The sequence below is a fragment of the Engraulis encrasicolus genome, chromosome 19 (assembly GCF_034702125.1).
Source record: "Engraulis encrasicolus isolate BLACKSEA-1 chromosome 19, IST_EnEncr_1.0, whole genome shotgun sequence".
Taxonomy (NCBI): domain Eukaryota; kingdom Metazoa; phylum Chordata; class Actinopteri; order Clupeiformes; family Engraulidae; genus Engraulis; species Engraulis encrasicolus.
In genome coordinates this window covers 8,080,778-8,102,518 of record NC_085875.1, presented here as the reverse complement: position 1 = coordinate 8,102,518, position 21,741 = coordinate 8,080,778, and the positions used below count along the sequence as shown (strand labels likewise).

Genomic DNA, 21,741 nt, shown 5'->3' with positions numbered 1-21,741 from the left:
TTTCTGTTCTGGCTGTTTGTCAACTACATGAAGCGTTCCTTTCACAGGTTTTGTTTCAATGTTTGTTTGGACATTTTCCACAGAGTCGATAGACTCTGAATGCTGCAGCAAGGCCCGTAGCTTAGCTTCATTGGCATCCTTCAGCTCATCCTTATTTATCATTTCCATGTCCAGCAGATCCTCCACACCAACCAACGAGTTGGAGCAAGAGGGCGCTTGGGAACCCCCGAAGCCTGTTGGTGGTTGGAGCAATGGCCAGCAGTGCCTGAGAGAGCCCGTCATCTGGGTCTCTTGGTCCTCCCACGCCTCGTCCCACATGTTGTTCACCATCTCCAGCACGGCCTCCCAGTTCTCCTCATCCGTGTTGCCACCTGCCGATGCTTTTACTTGCTTCTCCTTGGGCTGGGCCAGCTCCTCGTCCTCCACCACCGTAGGCATCTTGTTCAACTCCTCCATCTGCAGCTCCTCTTCTTGGATGACCTCTGGAGTCTGCTGGGCTTCCTGCTGGGCGCTGCTCGACGGCGCCCCCTTACGTTCCTCGATCTCCTTCAGGATCTTCCAGTCCTGCAAGCTGCAGTCCTTCATGAGCTCGCCGCCTTTCAGGGGCGACTTCCCCAACGTGGCAACGTCCACTTTTGCCTGGTGCTCGGGAAACGGGGAGAGGCGAGGCAGGGTCTTTTTGTCGGTCACGCACCGTCTCAGAACTGAGGGAAGCGGTGGGAGGATGGGCAGGTTGTGAGTGGCACCACCTTGCCTCACCGTTCTCCTGCGCCCCACCAGCCTGCGAGGCCAAGTGGACTCCATCATCACTGGTGACCTTGCTGCAGGCTGGGTCTGGGTGGCTGGCGGTTGCAACAAGGGTGCCGTGTCATTCTCTGGTTCTGGTGTTGGTGGGTTTGGCTCATTAACCGAGTACTGGCCTGTAGACGGGCTCCTCACGTCCACAGGTTTGGTCTCCACCTCTCCAAACACCTCATCCTCCATCGTCGTGGTGGACACCAGCATCCTTCTGTCCAGCCTCTCCATGGTGAAGCTCTCCATGCCGTGGGAGTAGTGGTGGTCGTACTGCAGGGCACTGACTGACAGCTCAGAGAGGGGGGATGACGGGGGATGGAACTTGGCTGGCAGGGACTGCCTGTGGAACTGCTGCTGCTGGTACAGCAAGGGCTTCCCAGGGGAGAAGAAGACAGGTGGGGTGTGGGCACCAGCCGACAAGGGCGACCCGTGGAAGGGGGATATCTGCGGGGAGCGTGGCGATGACAGGCTGCCGGGGAAAAAGGCAGTATTGGGATTGAGGAGGTGCTTCTCCCCCGGCGACAGCTCAATGCACTCTGGGTATTTGGGCGGGGTCACGACCTTCCAGGAGTGGCGGCACATGTTCTCCTTCTTGCCACTGTCCTGGTGGGCGTGGTGATAGCGCTTGGTCATGGAGCCGCTGCCACCGCCACCGGCGCCACCACCAACACCAACACCGCAGGGGGCCGAGCTGCAGGACACGCTGGGCGACACCGCCCTGACGTAGCCGCCCGGCGACCGCGGCATCTGCTCGTCGTGCGCCAGCTTCAGCGAGTCGAAGATCACCCTCTCGTCCAGCCTGCGGCCAAACGTGGACACCTGGGGCAGGCGCCTGTCGAAGACGTCCACCTGCATCATGGGCTCCATGGAGCCGTTGCTGGGGAAGGCGGCGTTCTGTTGCCCCCGGGAGCCCAGGGTGCTGTGGGCCGAGCCGTGGTCGATGTGCTCGTTGATGCACATGGTGTCGTAGATGGAGCGCTGGGGGATGTAGCCGTCCTCGTTGAAGGCGTCGCCGTCCTCGCCCTTCTTGGAGCAGCAGGGGCTCTGCCGGAAACAGCCGGGCCTGCTCAGTGGCTTCCCCATGGCTGCTCTCTCTCACTCTCTGTATGTGTGTGGGTGTGCCTTTAACCGAGCGAGTGAGCAGGTGCTTTTTTTCTTTTTCTTTTTTTTTTTTAAATCCCTTCGCAGCGGAGATCCACTAATCACTGGCTGCACACTTCAGGGTAGGAGGTGTGTGTGTGTGTGTGGATGTGTGTGTGTGTGTGTGTATGTGTGTGTGCATGCTCAGAGCATCTGTACTGTGACTCAGGTGCCCTCGTTTTAAAGGGGCAATTCAGTCAGTCCAGATGAAATGGATGCAGTTTAAATGCACGAGCCCTTTTGAGAGGAGATGAGGGACGGCGAGAGCCGAGGGGTCAGCGCTGAGAGGTGAGCGTGACTTCCGGGCAAACACAGCTTCGATTTTCCATTATTTTCAGCCGGCTTTTACTTCAGTGTGGAAGCAACAGCTATCTATGATCTCATGCATGATATGCATCTTTTTGCAATGTTTTTTTTTTTTTAAAGAACCAAGGAGACAGTCTCCCTCAAGAAAAAGCAAGAAACATGTCACAGTTTGCCACCAGGGAATTATGGTGAAAGGTAAAAGTTAAAAATAGATTCATCCAGTTTTTATTCCTTTTTTTCTGCTATCCAGCAAGCTTCACACCTTTGGGCAGTAAAAGAGGCAGAGTACCACACACACACGCACATAGACTGAGACTTTTGTTTTTGCCGTCCTCCTCACACAAACGATCTGCAAGTCAGCTGTGAAACGTATCTGTTACCGGCGCTAAAATAAACAGAGCAGCTCCTTATTACTGCGTACCTTAGAGGTGGGTATAGAGTGTGTGTGTGGCCCCACTTTCCAGCGCCTCCTCTCCTCCCTCCCTGCCCTCCTCAAAGTGCACCGTGCTGGGCATCCACTTCCCATAAGTGTCCGGGAAAAAGGGGGTTCATTCGTTGTCCAAAAAAAAGCGACAAAAAAAAATCAGATCGCCAGAATCGTCGTCATCCCCAGAACAGCAGATGAGCAGCACCCCGAGTTCCAGGCTCAAGTCCAACGGCTCCGAAAATGTGTCATCCGTCCAGCAGCAGGCATATCGGCGGAGCTCACATTCCCTCACAATCTCACCGATCGCATCTCCACTCCACTCCCACCGAAGCACTGATTGCTTGACAAATGGACTCTTATTTCAACACCGTCAGCTCCCCCCACCTCTCTCTCTCTCTCTCTCTCTCTCTCTCTCTCTCTCTCTCTCCTCCTATACACACACACAGAGACATTCACTCTCTCTCCCTCTCAATCACACATTCCCCTCCCCCGTACTCTGAAGCAGCTTCAGGGCTTGGATGGCTATCTGGAGCTGGTAGTCTTTCTCTCCTCTCTACTCTCTCTCTCTCCCTGTCCCTCTATCGTTCTGCTGTTCTCACTTACTTTTCCCTGGTTTGCTTGTGACCTGGCTCACATTTCTCCCTCCTCAGACAAGGGAACACAAGGGAAATCAGCCTAAACCCTCCCAGGAGGTCTGGTTTCCACATGCCCCCCACCCCAGCCCCCGAAGACACACAGTTCTCATTTGGAAACCACAAGAAACAGAGGTAGTGGCACACAAAAAAAATCCACTCACGCTGCAGGTGAGGTGAGCAGGTAAAGGGATATTTTTGGCTACTTTGATTTAATCCTTTTAATGTGGAACCCGATGAAATGGATAGGTGTAAAGAGAATGAAAGGGAATGGCAAAAACTGCAAAACCATCTCATCTCTCTCTCTGCCTGATTTTTTTTTCTCCACATCTCTTTGTACATCTCTACCATTTGTCTCCCACATACACTCACACTCTTCACACTTGAGCCCGCGCTCGCACACACATCCCGCTCTCTCTCTCTCTCCATCTCTCCCTCCCTCGCTCTCCTCTCCTGCCCTGCTCACTCCCACACATACAGCGCGTACACACACACACACACATACTGTACAAACACACACACAGTGCGCACACACACATACTGTACAAACACACACAGCGCTCACACACACACAGACATACAGTACAAATACACACAGCGCGCTCACACACATACATACAGTCTCTCTCCTGCTCAGGCTACACATCATAGAACGGTGCCGGCAGTCCTTCATCCTGCCAGTTCATCATGCTAAAAGCTGAGGCTCATGAACAGGGAGGATGGAAAGAGAGATGCATCATTTACAGCGAAAAAGTAAGAAAAATGAATGACACACAATGTCATCCTTTGACAAATAAAACGGTGTCAATTATGCAGACAGTGTGCGCGAAGACAAGGCCTCTTGAATCTAGTTGAAATGGCACAATTATCCTAGCAAGGCAGAGAGAGGACCACTGTTCCTTCACCAGTCTAGCTCTGCTGGCTCACTCCAAAAGAGAACAACGGAGAACAGAACAACAATAAATAAATAAAAAAAGAAAAGATAAAGTACCAAAGCTCCAACCTCACACTAAATCACATTTGCGCTATATTTGCACTCTCTACGAGAGAGCAACGGTTCCACAATTCACATTACAGTGCCAGCAATGGATCTCTTCTGTTACCATGGCAGCAAATGTGACAATGGCCCTTACTTCAGTTCGGTGTGTGTGTGCTGCACGATGGTGGAGCAAGCTAGACGGAGAAAATATCTGCATAGTCCTCAGTGGCTGTAAACTGTCGGAGACTTATGTTGTGCATGACTGTGCAAAAAACAACTTCAAATGACTGTGCCCCAAAAAAGAAAACCCACTCTCGAAAACAAAACAGTAGAGCATGATTTGGAGGACTGCCAATTTGCCTATAGTGGATCCTAATCTAATACAAGTCTTCTAAATGGCCCAATTCATAATGTCCAATTTAATTTACATTGGGCGTACCTGTACCTGTAACTATAAGTGGCAGCCCAAATCACGGTCCCAACAGTACCACTATTATCACAGTGCACAACTGTGACCGAAAACAATGATAAAAATGAGGAGCCAATGCAGGCAGCATTTGCAATCGCTTACAACAGGGAAACCTATTGCTGGATGCAGCTGGCTCCCCATCTAAAAGGAATAAAATGAGTGGGCTATTTCAAGTTTTGCACATTGTAAAAGGTCACTAGTCTCTCCCTCGCCCACACACCCACATACACATGTATACCCTCATGGATGCATGCAACCACACACGCACGCACACACACGCACGCACACACACAGATAAAGAGGGCGAGAATGAGAAAACACTTTGATAATAAAAAAGAAACACTTTTTATTCTCTTCATCATGAGAGTTTATGTTGAGGTGCTCCAGTCGTTCTGTTTTTTTGTTTGTTTTCTGAACAGGAAGTTTCTGTGAACTGTAAATTGGAAGAGGAGGGGTGTGTCAGAACTCAGGGTTAAAGCTGGAGGTAGGTTGTCACAGCGAGACCTGCTACTGGGGTAACTACTGTTATGTATTTCCAGGCACATTCCGCCATATGCTTTCAGACAGGTAACAGGCACACCACCTCTCCCCCAACCCCACACAAACGCAACACAACAGCAACATTAGAGTCCTGCTACCTGGAGAGCAGTTGCCAAAGAGGGCAAAGAGTGTGTTGCAGTATCTTGCAGTCTGTTGCAGCAAAGTCAGTTCTTCTGACTTTGCCTTCTTTAACCTCCAATGTGATACAAAGCAAACAATCAATAGCCTTATTGGCTACACAAACAGTGTAGCTTCAGTAAAGAACTGAAGATAGTGATACATGATTCACAGACATACTGAGATGGTATGAGGAACAGCAATCGTGTCAATTAAGTGTATGAACAAAAGTACAAATCACCAATCAGTTTGATTATTTTGCTGAGGAAACGTAAAGCAGCTTTTTCACTGTAACAGAGAATGCAGTGTCTTAGTTTATTGGGTCTTTTTATTATTTATTAATGGTCCCGCCTTCAAATGCTTGTGGCTCTCTCATTTCAGCTTTGATTGAAGATGACACAGGTTACTCAAATGTTTTTGTGCAACTCATGTTTCTTGTTTTTCTTCAGCTAATTGTCCGACAATTGTCCGGTACATCTTTCACTTTTCCTCCAGATGTAGAAAGTATTGACAGTTGAATAGAAAGGAAGAGACACTAACAAAGGTGAACAGGTATAAAAGAAGTGTCCAGCTTATAGTCATCACCATGGTGTCACTCTCAGTATGCTTTCCCAACTGACTCAAGTATGAATGATTTGTCCAGCTACAAAAAAACAGTCAAAGTCTTCAAGTCAATGGTGCCTTGCGAAAGAGAACTGGTCCCAACTTATCATCCAAAACTGTAGAACTGAAGGATATTTTCTGTTCATTTTCAGCTTATATGAGTCTGACAGGTCAACGTTCAGCCAAGAAGAAGCCTGCACGCCAGTCAGATGATCTGACGTTATGTGATTGGCTGCTTTAGCTGAACTTTGAACCCCAATCGATAACGCAGCCAATCAAGAGCTCTCATCGGTGGATGTGGGCTGGTCCTGGTCTACGGTATGATTGAATGTTGTTGTGCGATTGGCTGGGGGGACCAGATGGAGGAGTTCAAATCAGCCAATTAGGAGCTCTCGTCGGTGGAGGTGGGCTGGTTCTGGTCGTCGGGGTCGCCAGTGTAGACCTGCCGCACCACCTGGATGCGCGTCAGCAGGTTCTCCAGGGAGCCGATCTCCAGGGGCTGGTCCGAGTACCACAGAGGGCTGTTGGGATCCACCACCCGCTCAGGCTGCAGGTAAAACATGTCCGTACGTTTCCTCACAGCCTCCGAACTGCAGCAGAGAGGAAAGGAAAAGACAGGAGAGGAGACCAGGGTGAAAGGGGAAACGAGAAGAGAAGAGAAGAGAAGAGAAGAGAAGAGAAGAGAAGAGAAGAGAAGAGAAGAGAAGAGAAGAGAAGAGAAGAGAAGAGAAGAGAAGAGAAGAGAAGAGAAGAGAACAGAACAGAACAGAACAGAACAGAAAAATAGAATTGAATTGAAGAGAGGAATAGAATTGAATTGAAGAGAAGAATAGAATTGAATTGAAGAGAGGAATAGAATTGAATTGAAGAGAAGAATAGAATTGAATTGAAGAGAACATGAGAGAAAGAAAGAAAGACCAAAGATAAGTGAAGAGAAAGAGGAAGGCGAGAAGAAGAGAGGAGAAAAGCGATAAAAGAAAAAAGACAGGAAGACAAAAAAGACAGTAGTAGTGGCCATCTTTACATTATACGACAGAAGGAGAGAGGGGTCTAGAAGGCGTGATCGATGCCAGGTCCCAGGTGACTGACGCAACAGTCATGATCAATACAAGCAGGCCTATTTGAAGATCACTTTAGCCACACCACAAGGTCGGAAACCTCTCCAATGGCCCAGAAGCCCCTCAATGGGTAGTCAGCTTCGCCAATACAAAGCCAATATCCAATAAAGGCTCTTTGTAATCAGAACAGTAATGCCTAGATTTTTTTTTTCTTTCATTTTGGCATCATTGATTTTATTTTATAATTAGAATCCGTTTTTTTAACGGTCTGTTTTAACTGTTTCTTTGACTGAGGAAAACACGTTTTTCCTCTGTGTGCGTGTTTTTGTGTGTTAAAACAGACTTCCTATTAGTGTCCCTATGGAAATCATAATGGTGCTATATGGGGAATGCGGGGCAAGAGAGGGCAGGAAAGGGCAGTAGGTGGCTGATTCTGCATGATGGCCGGCCAGAAGGGGCCTGGGAGGATAGGGCATGACCAAAGCAGGGCAGTGTACTGTTACATGTAAAGGTGTGTGATGTGGAATATTGTGCAATGTGTGTTATTGTGTACATGCTGCTGGGCATCTTAATTTCCTTTGGGATCAATTAAGTATCTCTACTTTAATTTATATTACCACTAGGAGGGGACTGTACCATTTGGAGAGGTAGAGCTCGTAAAGGAGTACAGGGCAGCAGATGAGCACGTTAAGTGTTAAGTCATCACCAACTATTATAACTTAGTGGTATTGGTATACTTATTGAGGAACTCTAATTGCGCTTAAAAATTATTGATCACATTAATCTAATCGCGATTATCACATTCATTTTGACAGCCCTACTTTTTATTTGTTTAATTATTATTTATTTTACAACCACGAGGTGGCAAAACTTGTAGAGCCACATGGGGCAGCAGAGGGGATCAGTAGGATAAGACTGTCGCTACTTAACTGATTTTATATTATATTTTACAATATTACCATGTGAAGAGGTAGGACTCGTTGAGCTGTATTAGTAGTATAAAACTCTGTTGTTACTTACATAATGTATATTATATTATACTATGTGATATAATACGTATTATCTACCTTTGCAATGGAATTCTCTTTTCTGATGGGGTGATCATTTATTCCGTGGAATCGGTCAAGGGTCAAGCGTGCGACTAAGTTAGACGCGCATAGAATCTTCGTTTGGAATGCTGACAGGGGGGATGGTAGGATAAAACTGTGTCGTTACTTAACTGATATGTAAAATAACGTCCGACGAGGTGACCGGTTCCACAAAGTTAATGGCGAGGCGGTGGCTTCGAACAAGATATATTGTGAGCAAGATAGACACATCGCTATAGGGGCGTCTAACTTAAGACGCTTCTTGAATCTTTGCTTGGAATGCCGAAATTGTGATTATTTAATTTTCCAAAGACGATGTCCATGTTTCCACAGCGTTATCCCCACGTGTCTAACTTGGTCACACGTTTGCCGCCTGACCGGTTCCACGGAATTAATGGTTACCCCATCAGCCAATCACAAAAGAGAATTCCATTGCAAAGGCAGATAATACATTGTATTACATTAAATTACCATTTGGAGAGGTAGAACTCGTAGAGGCGGACAGGGCAGCGGAGGGGATTGTCATTGTTCTCCGGCATCTCCAGATCACTCTCCCAGCTGTTCTCATCTTCATCCAGCTTATGCTTCGCGGATGGGGAATGCACAGCTAAATCAACAGGAAGAAATCAAAGAACATTACTGCAAGTGTGCAATGTGTGTGTGTGTGTGTGTGTGTGTGTGTGTGTGTGTGTGTGTGTGTGTGTGTGTGTGTGTGTGTGTGTGTGTGTGTGTGTGTGTGTGTGTGTGTGTGTGTGTGTGTGTGTGTGTGTGTGTGTGTGTGTGTGTGTGTGTGAATCAGAAAAGTAATCATGAATTAAAAAACCTGCTCTCACACAAAAGCCACCTTAAACAAAATCTAAAACACTGGCGACCGACAGGGATGATGCAAATGGACATACGTTTCGCAAACAGCAAACAGAATGTTTCCAGCAAAAACCTTTTGGGTGCATCTATTTTTGGACAAGCTAAGCTTGCCAGGGAATACATCAATGTCAGTCTTTTCTTGGACGCATCGTTCCAGTCAAGCATCTCAGTGAGCATGTCAATAAAACCTTTCCTCTACAACATTAGTACATGCATAAAGTAAATAAAGATAATATATAGATTATTTATATATATATTTATTATCATATAATTTGGAATGCTCCTTCCTTCCACATTCGTGGTCATATATTCTCATAAAGTTGTCCTAGATTGTGCTATACAGTATCATTGACAGTGCTCTGGAAAATTAAATAAAGTCTTTAACAGTTAATGAGCATGACACCTTCAGAAAATACTAACGCAGGCATGGACAGTTATTTTGCATGACTTTTTTCTGCTGTAGGAAATGGAGTAGGAGTGGAGTAGCAGAGTTTGATGCACCATTAAATTATCATGTGCAGGTGCAAGGAAGCACAGGTACCTACAGCACAGATAAAACGTCTTGCCAAGGGGGCAAACACACCCACCCCTCTACCCACCCACACAGAGGCTACTACAGCAGTGTTCCCTAACCTTTTCAGTCATGCCATGAGCACAGCCCCTCACTCATGCTCTATATCTCTTCCTCCCTTATGCTCCATACATTGAGTGCGTATACATGCAGTTCAGTATCCCGAATATGATCGGGATATTAAGTATCCCGAATTTGCGTTTGAGCATATAAACACTTCAGTATCCCGAATAAGCCCTTATTCGGGATACTGAGAAATCGGGATATGCTAGGTGGAGTATTCCGAAAGAAGCCGGGAAACTGACGCATGTAAACACCTTATCCCGAATACAGGGGCTTGCCACAGAACGCTCTTCCTGGTATCCAGGCTACATGCATTTGAAGAGAATTCTACAACGGCCAAGAATGTTGACTGGGATATTACGTTCTGTGCTCATATAAAAACCTTATCCTGAATATGATCATAACCGGGATATGCGTCATATTCGGGATACTGAACTGCATGTATACGCACTCATTTATTATTACATTTCTTTCACGTACCCCCTCCAGTGTTTCAGATACCCCGAGTGGTAGGCCTACACGTATCCATGGCTGGGAATCACTGTACTACAGCAACAATAGGGCATACTAGTCAAGCGCACACCCCTTTCCCTCCCCCCCATCTTTTGTGCCTAGAAGCATACAACTTTTAAATAAGTTAAGTTCAAACAGAATAACTGTAATACAGTAATTGTATATAGGATTTGAATCTTATTATTCTATTTTTATATACTTTGTAAGCTTTGTTTGTCTTTTTAGTCTAGTCTTGTCTTTGTTTACTATTGTAAACTATGTCCAAATGTTTATTCTACTCCCAAAAGGCAGGACAAATTCCCTTCGGGGCCATATCTCACCTAAGCCCTCCTGGTCCAGGCCGGGTATCCTGAAGCGCAGGTAGGAGGTCTTGCCGGAGGGCGTGGTGCGCGTGTGCCGGGTGACGTGGGCGAAGGCCAGGCGCCGGTGCTGTGCCAGCGTGGCCAACCGCAGCAGCTTGGTGGCGAAGAACAGCATGGTGCTCAGCAGCACGATGGGGGAGTAGGCCCCTAGCTGCTTACACTGCCACAGGTACTCCTCCTCCACACGAGACTGCAGCAGCTCTGTGGATATAGAATAGAGTATTGTAATTAGTAGAGATGTACAGGATCCAAGATCCTGTTCCGGATCCGGCAGGATAATAGGGTTTTTCAGACTATCCGGATCCGGCAGGATCTTAAGCAGTGGATCCGGTATCCGGCAGTTACCTAAAAATCAGGATCTGGGGCATCTCTACTTTTTACGTAGCCTAGGCTTTTCAGTCAGTCTTTCACAACCCCTATCGCTGCATGGACTGAAAGCCCTTTGGAAGCGGCCGTTGAAGGCATTGTGGCAGTAAGCCAATGAGTCTTAAAAATAGTTTGCACCAACGTAATAAAAAGGGCCCACGTGTGCGAGTTGGCTATGTGTTTCAACCCTTTCGTAGGATCCGGTATCCGGTTCCGGATCCGGCCGGATCTCTAGTAATTAGGGATGTACCGAATCCTGATTTTTAATGTTCTGTCAAATACCGAATGCCTTGCTTAGGATTTAGCCCAATCCGAAACCGAATACCAAATCCTTCTCCGATCACCGAAACCGAACCGAGTCACCAAGGCCGACTCCAAAACCGAATCGTGGATTCAGTAACTGTGAGCAATAACTAACAGGCTCTGCCGAATATCGAATCCACTGTTCAAGATTTGGCAGAATCTGAAACCGAATACCCAAAACCTTCTCCGATCATCGAAACTGAAACCAAACCCCGTCAACAAGGCTGCATCCGGCCGAATCAGAAAGTGAATCTTGGATTTGGCACATCCCTAATTATAATATATAATATATCAGTGTTACGATTAGAACATAACATGGTGCAGAGAAGCATGATGGGCACCCGACGGCTGACACGGCCACAGGACTTTAGTACATATATAATATACAATGTAGCATTCGGATTAGAACGTAATAACGCAGTTCTGTGGAGGTATACCGTAACAGTATTACAAAATACCATTATGATTATCGGTCAATGATGTTTTTTTGGGTTCAGATGTCAGGTGGTACAACCACAGCTAACTTTTTGAAAAAAGGTTTGCACACTCCTATGGATTTGTTCTTTAAGTTATTATTATTTTTTTTTTAATTCATTCATTGGCATGATGACGTTTTGACCTTGTGGTCTTCCTCAGATTCACCGCAAGGTCACAAAGTCATCATGCCAATGAATGAAGAAAAAGAAAAAAGATCCACAAAATCCACTAAAAACTAGTTGTTACATTAGTTGTGGTTGCACAACCCTGCCATGAGCTACTTGACATGAGCTACCATTGACCCTTATAACAATATCTTATGTAACAATATATGACCTTAAAATTACAAAAAAATAATACATATACCTCCTTAACCCCTGCAGATAACCATAATCATGGACTGGAACACAGCTTGTGTGTCTAGTGTTCATTTTGGAAAACTTATCTTGGAACCTGTTCCATACTCTACTGGAAACAAACTCTGCCTGCAGAGTTGTCCTTAAAGACACACACTCACACTCACACTCACAACCCAACCCTGTCTGGTGGGCATATCAGCCTACATGGCTCAAGTGTCTTTACCTACAGCTCCAGGCCTTTTTATTAGAATACCATGAAAAAGTTGATTTATTTCCATAATTCCATCAATACTGTTAAACTGTCATGGATTGTAGATTCATGGCCCAGTTTTTTAACTATTCCAATCATTATTTTTTTTCTTTTTATATACGTTGGCCTTCCAGCTCAAAAAAACCATGAATTGGGGAATTCGCATTATTAGAATATTGTTATAAAATCAAATGTTTCTTCATCAAAATTCGGGTCACATTAAATCAGTTGAAATTTGGTACTTTCTACATAACATGCAATGGTCAATACTTGGTTAGGACATTCTCTGTCTTCATGATGGCCATGATGCGTTTAACATTGAAGTCAATGGCAAAAACAGTGAATGGGAGTTATGGAAGCCCAGATATCCTCGATGCTTTGCTGTCAGCTGTTCTTGTTTGTTGACCTGGTGCCCCACACTTCACTCTTCAATATACCCTGTAGATTTCCATGCCACGTTTTGGTGTTAACTCACCAGTTTAATTCTAACTCAACAGAAATAAAACCCCATTCATTTTCAATGGGGTTTCATTTCTGGTTATTTAGAATTAAACTGGTGAGTTAGTGCCAAAACGTGGCATGGAAATCTACAGGGTATATTGAAGAGTGAAGTGTGGGACACCAGGTCAGCTATACAAAAACAGCTGACGGCAAAGCATCAAGGATATCTGGCCTTCCATTACTCCCATGCACTGTTTCTGCCATTGACTTCAATGTTAAACGCATCATGGCCGTTATTATTAATAATATTAAGACAGAGAGAGTCCTAACCAAGTATTGAACATTGCATGTTGTGTAGAAAGTACCAAAGTTCAACTGATTTGATGTGCACTGATGTGAAACAAATTTTGATGAAGAAAATTGTGATTTTATTACAATATTCTAATGATGTGAATTCCCCAATTCATGTTTTTTTTGAGCTGGAAGACCAAAATGTGTAAAAATAAACAATTTAATGATTGGAATAGTTAAAAAACTGGGCCATGAATCTACAATCCATGACAGTTTAACATTATTGATGGAATTATGGAAATAAATCAACTTTTTCATGGTATTCTAATAAAAAGGCCTGGAGCTGTATGTACCTGAAGAACTCCACTACATTGCTTTGCATTAAAAGCATCTGTTCATGTAATGTAATGATGTTGCGTGGTTAAAAATTAGAGCACAGACACTTTTTAAGGTACGCGGATGGATGACACAGTAGCGAGTTAAAGCAGGGCAGCAATTTGAGGCCAGCGGCTGAGATTATTATGTTGCCACCTCTCCCTGGTGTATCCAAACATATTTTGCAAGTCACCCTTATTACCCTAAAAAAGCACTGCCGTCTCTCCTTGCAAACAGATCTTGGTGTCAACTACCACAGAGTACAGTAAAATTAAATGAAACTCTTTGAAACGATATAGTGAAAAGACCTGTTAATCCAGCACATATAAAATAAATTAGCGTTAATGGAATACAAACTAAATAGCTGTGTTTGAAATGCTTTTCTTTAGCTCTTTTGTTTCAGGCATGTAGAGAAACGGGTGATTGTATTTCAAAATTGAGGAACTAAAAACAGATTCCAACAGGTTGCGACACGCCAGCGTCACCCTGCAAGTGGCGCTTGGATGGAAACCTGATTTGGCCCCTTCCACCCACAGCTGTGTCTTATTTGTCACATCACAGAGGGAACATGATATGAGGTCACATGAGTTCGATTGGATTCAGGCCTCAAGTGCATTGAAGATGGCATATTTAAAAGGGAGCCTTGCTGGGTTGCCTGGGTTTGATGCATGTTTGAACAACAGCAATCAGAGATGGCAACCTGATGACGTGTGTGTTTGACGACGGCTCTATGAGTGTATGGGGTGTGTTTGGTGCCCCCTGCAGACTACTGAAACACACTGCGGGCGTATAGACAGAGACCAGACAGATGGGATCATTGTAATAATAAAGGAGTAGAATGAAGCCACGCTACAGTAGAGTAAGCACGGAAAAGTATGGGACACCCTTGTAGAAAATATAAAACTAGTGAACAGTCATGACTGTGTTGCTTTTTGAAATTGGAATAGAGCTTTTAGCGTCTGTTTATCATGTTCATTTCTTTAAAATCGAAATAACATTGATATACTGAGTGATAATATTGATTAATATTGAACAAATAATAGCGATAATAATGTGACATTAATTATAAAAAACTGAGTAAGGAACCCAACACCACATTGCTCCAGGTGTAGCCAATACCCTGCAATAACTTGAAGTCGCTTGGGATAAACAAATCACCTAAGTGTAATGTAATGTAGTGTAATGCAGTAACAGCAACTGCAGCTGATGTTAATGTGAATTACCATGTGGCTCCACGGTCTGGCCCCAGCTCTTGAGCATCTTGGTGATGTCGGTGGTGAACTTGTTGTAGAAGGAGTCCGTGAAGATGTTCTCGATGCGCCCGTTGTCGAAGAGATACTGCGAGGAGGAAGCCAGCCGCCAGGGAAACCGCAGCAGGACAGGTGGAGACAAGAACACGTTTATTTTTAGAGGCGAGACCATGTTTAGGCATGCTGCTGGTGAAAATGGGAACCAACCCCCGAAAACACACATCATCTTGCCCATAGCAACACCACTGTTCGGTATAGTATATTTGTACATACCATACTATTCATTGTGGCACAGCTTTCCTAGTTTGGTGTCTGTCAATCACTCCCTGACAGTCCATGTTTGTTATTTTTTTGTATTCATCATGTTGTGTTGTATTACAGTATATTGTGTTCTCATTATGCACTACTACTACATGTCTATTGGGTGTATAGCGAGTCAAAATAAAATTTCTTCAACAAGTTTTTATGCAAGTGAACTTGGCCAGTGGCACTAATTGAAACAATTCAGTTGAGACGTCCTTTAAATTGTAATGTAAATGCAATTCCTGTTGTTGTTTGGAGCATCTCCCCATCTCCTTCCGTCTCCTTCACTGTTAGCCAGCGCTGACAAAACACCCCAGACAAAAGCTGTGAGTCATCCTTTGTGGCTACTCGAGCAAGACAAAAGCATGCATGGGCATGATAGATGGATTGCCATACGAATTTAAATGGCAGAACGCAATGCAAAAAAAAAAAAAGAAAAAAAGATGAGAAGAAGGGGAAAAAGTAGTGCGTTTTTTTTTTTTTGTTGTTATTGTCGCTGAGCAGAATGGCCCTCATGCCCAAGCGTTATGTTGGCACGGCGACCGCCTGCCTTCCCAGTAGGACGTCCTCCTACTCTACCCAAGGCTGTGTTCCAATTGGAACGCGAGCGAAGCCGAGACCACATGTGAGTGTTCCTCTACCCCCCATCCCATCTCTATCTCCACCACCCCCCATCCACCATTCTCTCCTCTCCTGTGCAGAATGCAAGGCTTTGGAGAGGAGCCTCGGTGAAGACAGATGGAAGCCATGGATGTATGGAAGCCAATGGCCAATGACTGTACATTCTATTCTTAATGACATAATTTCTAAACCGGCCAATGGGGTGTCAGCATGAGTACATTGCAGACATTTTGTGTTAGGTTGTTGGCTAATTTTACCCCAACAAAACGCAGTACTGATAGGGCTCTAACTTGCTGTGAAGTTTCAGCTTTCCAAAAACAATAACAATGTTTATTTCACACTGTGGCAAGACACGTCTACTGCCAACCACTCAATCTGTATTTTGGGGGTTGCCAAACCCAAGCTTTGTCTGAGATGGTTTTAAACTCCATGAACTCATACAGCTGGCCTTAAAGCACCATACATGGCTGCAATATTGCAATATTGGGGATTAGTTTGCTAGAGCTAAGAAAACAACAAAAGTGAGGGCATTCTTAATGATACACTATACACCGAGTGATGCATCTTTTTTCCAGACTAACCCGACCAACCACATTTTTCAGAAAGCTGGATGAATAAGTGTGCCATGCCTCTGTGTGTGTGTGTGTGTGTGTGTGTGTGTGTGTGTGTGTGTGTGTGTGTGTGTGTGTGTGTGTGTGTGTGTGTGTGTGTGTGTGTGTGTGTGTGTGTGTGTGATTTTACACACCTGCTGTATGCCGAGACAGAGGCAGTAGGTGGCGTCGGGGGCGTAGGGCTGGCCGTCAGGCCTCCGCACCTCACTGATGAACCGGCTCAGCCCATAGCTTAGCTCCGCTGAACTGCACTGCAACACGTCCTCCTTCACCACCATGGCCCGGGCACCTACACACACAGGACAGGAAAGGACAGGACAGGTTAGGTTTATTGAAATAGGTTAAATTCTTTCTTCATTTTATAATCTTTTGTTTTTTTATTGTCCTGTGGTTTGCTTTGCATTATTTCTGAGCTACACTGCAGAGCATCCTCCTTCACCGCCATGGCCCCAGCACCTGCCCAGAGACTAAAGCCTGATTCACACAGGATGAATATTACTAGTGGAACACCTGCCCATAGACACAAGATAGACAGTGGGACACTTTTGAATATTTCTCACGAACTCTCTTTGGTCCCTCCCAGTATCTTTCTGAACACTTGCTGCCGTTCAAGCATGCTGTATGTCTCATTTAATTCTTGGTGACCACAGATATTGCAACTTTGTTTTCAGCCCACAGACAGTGGGAGCGATCGATGGAATCTTCATACTGTACGCCTACTAATGGCCCATTTAATTACTGTAAGCATTGGTTTGTTAATATGATTAATTCAAACGAAAACGTCACATAGTGCCTCTTCAATAAAACTGCTTTCACCATCATGGCCCTTGCATTCGGTGCACAGAAACAGTGGGCCTTTTCAAGAGGACAGCTGTCTTCAAATGAAATACTTTGACTTTGTTTTAAAAGGACAGTTCTCATTTACTTTCGTCACCATCATGGGTCCACGCAGACCAGACAGACGACGAGGGAAGGGTGCACCGTTTGAAAAAGAAGGTTTTATTTAAATAAGACACTTTCAGCATCACAGCAGTGACGGCACAGGAGGACCGTATAATGGTCCATCCTTCTCCCTATTCTGTCTATTTTTTTCCATTATTATGTATTACTAACTATTAAGGCTGTAACGATATTGCATCGAACCGAGGGATCGCGGTACGCAGACCCACGAACCCCTATCGCGAAGCTTCCTCACAGAATCGCGATGTGCCCTTTTAAAGTTGTTACCCCTCAGTGTAGAACACAACAGACAACATACAGGCAAGAGTTTGCATATGCGCTTAAAAAGACCAGTAGAAAAAGGGTGCACACGTTCGAGTAACAGTTCCATTCACCCCTTTCTCATATAAAATGCTCCTTCCAACCAGCACGTTGTTGTTATCCATTGCCTGAGCAACCTCCGTGGGACGACAAACTTTGGCAAATATCGGAAGGTGAAGGACAAATGAACAACAGACCAAGAAGGCTTTTATAAACGTGTCAAGATTTGTTTTACTCATGCATGCGCGATGTATTGCGAGTGGAGTTTGACGTTGGAGCGGAGAGAGAGAGAGAGCGCGAGAGAGAGAGCGCACGAGATGCTCCGCCTGCCTAAACCAGCCTGGAATCGCTTGTAGGGAGGTGCCCGAAGTCGGACGAACGTTGAGGTCGATAGGCAGGATATTAGGCAGCATTATTTCTTCCCACCTTAACGTTAGTCTATATTGTAAAATTACCGCCTACATAAGCAGAAAGCATGCTCCATTTCAGCCTCTGTATTCGTTCTCGCTCATGACAAAATGTCAAACCACAAAACAAAACGAAAAACGTGCGCGTTACGTAGCAGTGAGAACTAACTGAGGTTCATTTCGGGTTTTGATTGTAGGCTACGGGCAGGTGCTGCTGCACGATCAAAAAAAAGCTATGGAAATATTTAACTTAATCAAAATTAAGTGTTGCATTTCTTTAAGTAGCCTAACTTAATACAACATGTTTCCTTTGGCCAGTGTTGATTTAATGTTTGGATATTAATTGGATAGGCCTAATGTTTGATAAAGTAAGACAGCTGCCAATGACCATACACCCTGACCACCCCGCCTCTCTCTCTCTCTTTCTCTTTCTCTCTCTCTCTCAAAATAAGATCTTAGCCTATTTATAAGCCTTTTTCCTTGGTGAACTAATATCCCTTATTTCTCTGTGTTGTGTTTTGATGTCAACACCTGGGAACAGGTTGCAGTGGTAGCCTATATCTGCAACATCATTCAGCCTTGTAAAACTACAAAATTAATGCAGGCAGGTAAATGCAAAAAATATATTAATTACGAAGTATATAATATAATTTATTTTCTTATTATTTAATAATTAAAAAAAAAAAAAAAATGTGTGTGAAATCGTGGGGCATATCGAACCGTGGGTCATATATCGTGATACAAACCGAATCGTGGGTTGGGTGTATCGTTACAGCCTTACTAACTATTATTATCTACTATCTACTATTATTTCTATTATTCTATTATTTTTCTCTTATTATTGACTCCAGCAGTCATCCGTATAACCCTTGCACCTGTGGAAAGAGACTGTGGGTGGGAGGTGGACCATTTTTTAAAAGGATTTATTTAACTAGACCACACAGACGGTAAGTCACTGATTTTAGATGGAAGGTTGACAGAAATATATCCAAAAGCCAACTCTAAAAGCAGCCTGCTGAGGGAAGAGAGAGAGAAGTGGGGAGTAGAGTTATGGCTCTGAGATGAAAAAGATAGATGAGGAGAGAGAGAGAGAGAGAGAGAGAGAGAGAGAGAGAGAGAGAGAGAGAGAGAGAGAGAGAGAGAGAGAGAGAGAGAGCGTGCGAGCAAGCAAAAATTAGATGAGAGATGGGGGGTGGGCAGCGAAAGAGAGGTATGAAAATTGGAGGAAATTAAGGGAAGAGGGGAAAATAGCGTTAAAATATTCTGCTATTTTTGGCAGTCATTTGGTATTCCTTCCCACTGTGTGGCCATGTAGATACCAGCAGGATAGAGGTAGGCAATTATCTATTATGGAGTCACGCAGGCTGTATATCTTTATTAAAAATGTCAATGCAATTATTTCAAACTTTCATTATGTAACATTGTCATCCCTTTATGGCAAACACTTCATTTATTTGTCGATATAACTCGATAGAACAAATTACGCAAAGAATGAGAGAGAGAGAGAGAGAGAGAGAGAGAGAGAGAGAGAGAGAGAGAGAGAGAGAGAGAGAGAGAGAGAGGGGGGGGGGGGGGGGGGGAGGGAGAGAGAGAGAGAGAGAGAGAGAGAGAGGGAGGGGAGAGAGAGAGAGATAGAGAGAGAGAGAGAAAAAGAGAAAAAGTGAGAGAGAGAGAGAGAGAGAGAGAGAGAGAAAAAGAGAAAAAGTGAGAGAGAGAGAGAGAGAGAGAGAGAGAGAGAGAGAGAGAGAGAGAGAGAGAGAGAGAGAGAGAGAGAGAGAGAGGGAGGGAGAGAGAGAGAGAGATAGAGATTAACAGAAGACAAGACAGCAACCGGACTGTGAGAGGAAAAGGGGGTACACAGAAGAGGACAGGGGACTGAAAAGGGGTGTTGTTGACAGTCGGAAACGGACCAAATAAAACACTAAAAAAGTGGTAATGGGAGAAAAGAGAACGGGGAGGATAAACTGTTGGGGTATAAAAAGAAATCAAATCATAGACTGCGTCACCACACTGTACTGCTGCCACCCACTCTCAGCACCATGTGTGTGTATGGTGTGTGTGCGTCTGCGTGTGTGCGTGCGTGCATGTGTGTGTTTCTCCACTTAAAAAAGACGACAGCATCAATGCAATTTTGGCAGTGAAGCATCGATTCTGCCAGCCACACTTGAAAACTTAATTTGGCCTTCAGCCGTGTTATTAGGGTCTCGAAATTTCCTGCCTAGCGTGTCAGTATCTATTCACGTACGTGTAATATTGTTAGTTTGCGAGCAGATGGATGATGGCCTGAGTGAGTAATAATGTTAATTTACACCCATGTGACCTCGGTGGCTCGGTGGTACACGAGGGCTGTGATTGACAAAGGCCAGAAATGCAGGAAAATATACAAAAGATGTAGGACATGCCGGACGATGATTGAAACATTGTATGTTTTAATTAATTTTTGTTTACTTTTGGAGCACAATTGACAGTGCTGCAGACTAACCTCTTTCCCAAAATAATATACTGAGCTCCTTGTTACATAGATATTTTCCATGGTGACACTGGCTATAAATATGCATTTTAGGTTTGAAATCAGAAATTCTTTATTAATCAGGAGAAAAATATAGATTACGTGTGGCGCCTCATGTGGGTGGACGGGTATGAGGGTGGGTGCTTGGATGTGGTTTTGTATAGGTGCTGGTACTGTGGAGTACAGCCTGCACTACACTGACTCCTGGCTTTGACCTGGCTTCTACAATCAATCCGGAAAGTATTCACAGCGCTTCACTTTTTTGACATTTTATTATCTTACAGCCTTATTCCAAATGCTACAAATGTATCTCTGTTGTCAAAATCCTACACAAATTATTCCATTATGACCATGTAAAAAACTTTACTATTTATTTTTATAAATTCTAAAAACTAAGAAATCATTTTTACAAAAGTATTCACAGCCTTTGCTTAATACTTTGTAGAACCACCTTTGGCAGCAACTACATTCTTTTTTCATTTCGAAATGAAATGGGATTAAAAGGGAGGTCATAGGTGTGTGTTTCAACCTTTCAGTACATTGAAATTGTACATTTTGAGTCTGCACCTGGCTAAAATAGATGGGTGTGAGTTTTTAATGAAATCCTATGGAGAGTATCATGATCTGCTTCTGTAGTAACAGTGCATGTTGACATGCATGCTTCTTTCGTAGTCATTCAGATTTCCAATGCTGACGGCATCCACACAACGCCAAACGATGTCAGTCCCACTACCATGCTTGACTAGCCAGATGATGCACTTTTTTGGTAAAATTCACTTGTTTACCACCACACATGCTTAACACCATCTAAAGCAAATTTGTTTATCTTGGTCTCATCAGACCACACGACATAGTTATAGTGATCCATATCCTTGGTCTGTTCATCTCTCTTGAGACCAAGATAAACAAATTTGCTTTAGATGGCGTCAATCATGTGTGGTGGTAAACAAGTGAGTTTTACACAAAAAGTGCATCATCTGGCTCGTCAAGCATGGTTGTGGGACTGACATCGTTTGCCGATGTACAGATGCCGATGGACCTAGACTATTGGCTTGGTACTGTCATACAGTATGTATGGGTGAAAAGGTATGTGGACACTGCAATGTGCTGTACTGACCGCAGGGTTTGCCCTGGCCGCTGTTGGCATTGAGCTGCTTGTTCCTCCACTGCACCCAGCTGTGCCAGGCCTGCACCCCATAGGTGTGGTTCAACCGGGACATCCCGGACGAGCCCCCAACACCACCCAGAGGCGACGTTCCCCGCTTACGAGTCTGAAGACAGGAGATTTAGTTAGGATTACAGTCACAGTTAGATTTAGGATTAAACCACACATTTGTCATTGTAAAAAGGGAATCATACATTTCAAATATTAATGAGACAGTGAATCATTT

General features: G+C 44.5%; 1 protein-coding gene across 2 annotated transcripts in view; it reads right to left on the bottom strand.

Annotated features, from left to right (window-relative positions):
• Positions 1-5,077: 5,077 nt before the first annotated feature.
• The window catches only part of si:ch211-266o15.1 (zinc finger MYM-type protein 4), a 63,513-nt gene continuing 46,849 nt past the window's right edge, over positions 5,078-21,741 (bottom strand). For both annotated transcript variants that reach the window (XM_063183581.1, XM_063183582.1), the window contains exons 25-30: positions 21,468-21,621; positions 16,309-16,463; positions 14,613-14,727; positions 10,486-10,728; positions 8,626-8,761; positions 5,078-6,598 (exon numbers count right to left, since the gene is read on the bottom strand). In XM_063183581.1, the coding sequence (XP_063039651.1) occupies positions 6,391-6,598; positions 8,626-8,761; positions 10,486-10,728; positions 14,613-14,727; positions 16,309-16,463; positions 21,468-21,621 (1,011 nt within the window). In that variant the 3' untranslated portion in view covers positions 5,078-6,390. The remainder of the gene's footprint in view (positions 6,599-8,625; positions 8,762-10,485; positions 10,729-14,612; positions 14,728-16,308; positions 16,464-21,467; positions 21,622-21,741) is intronic.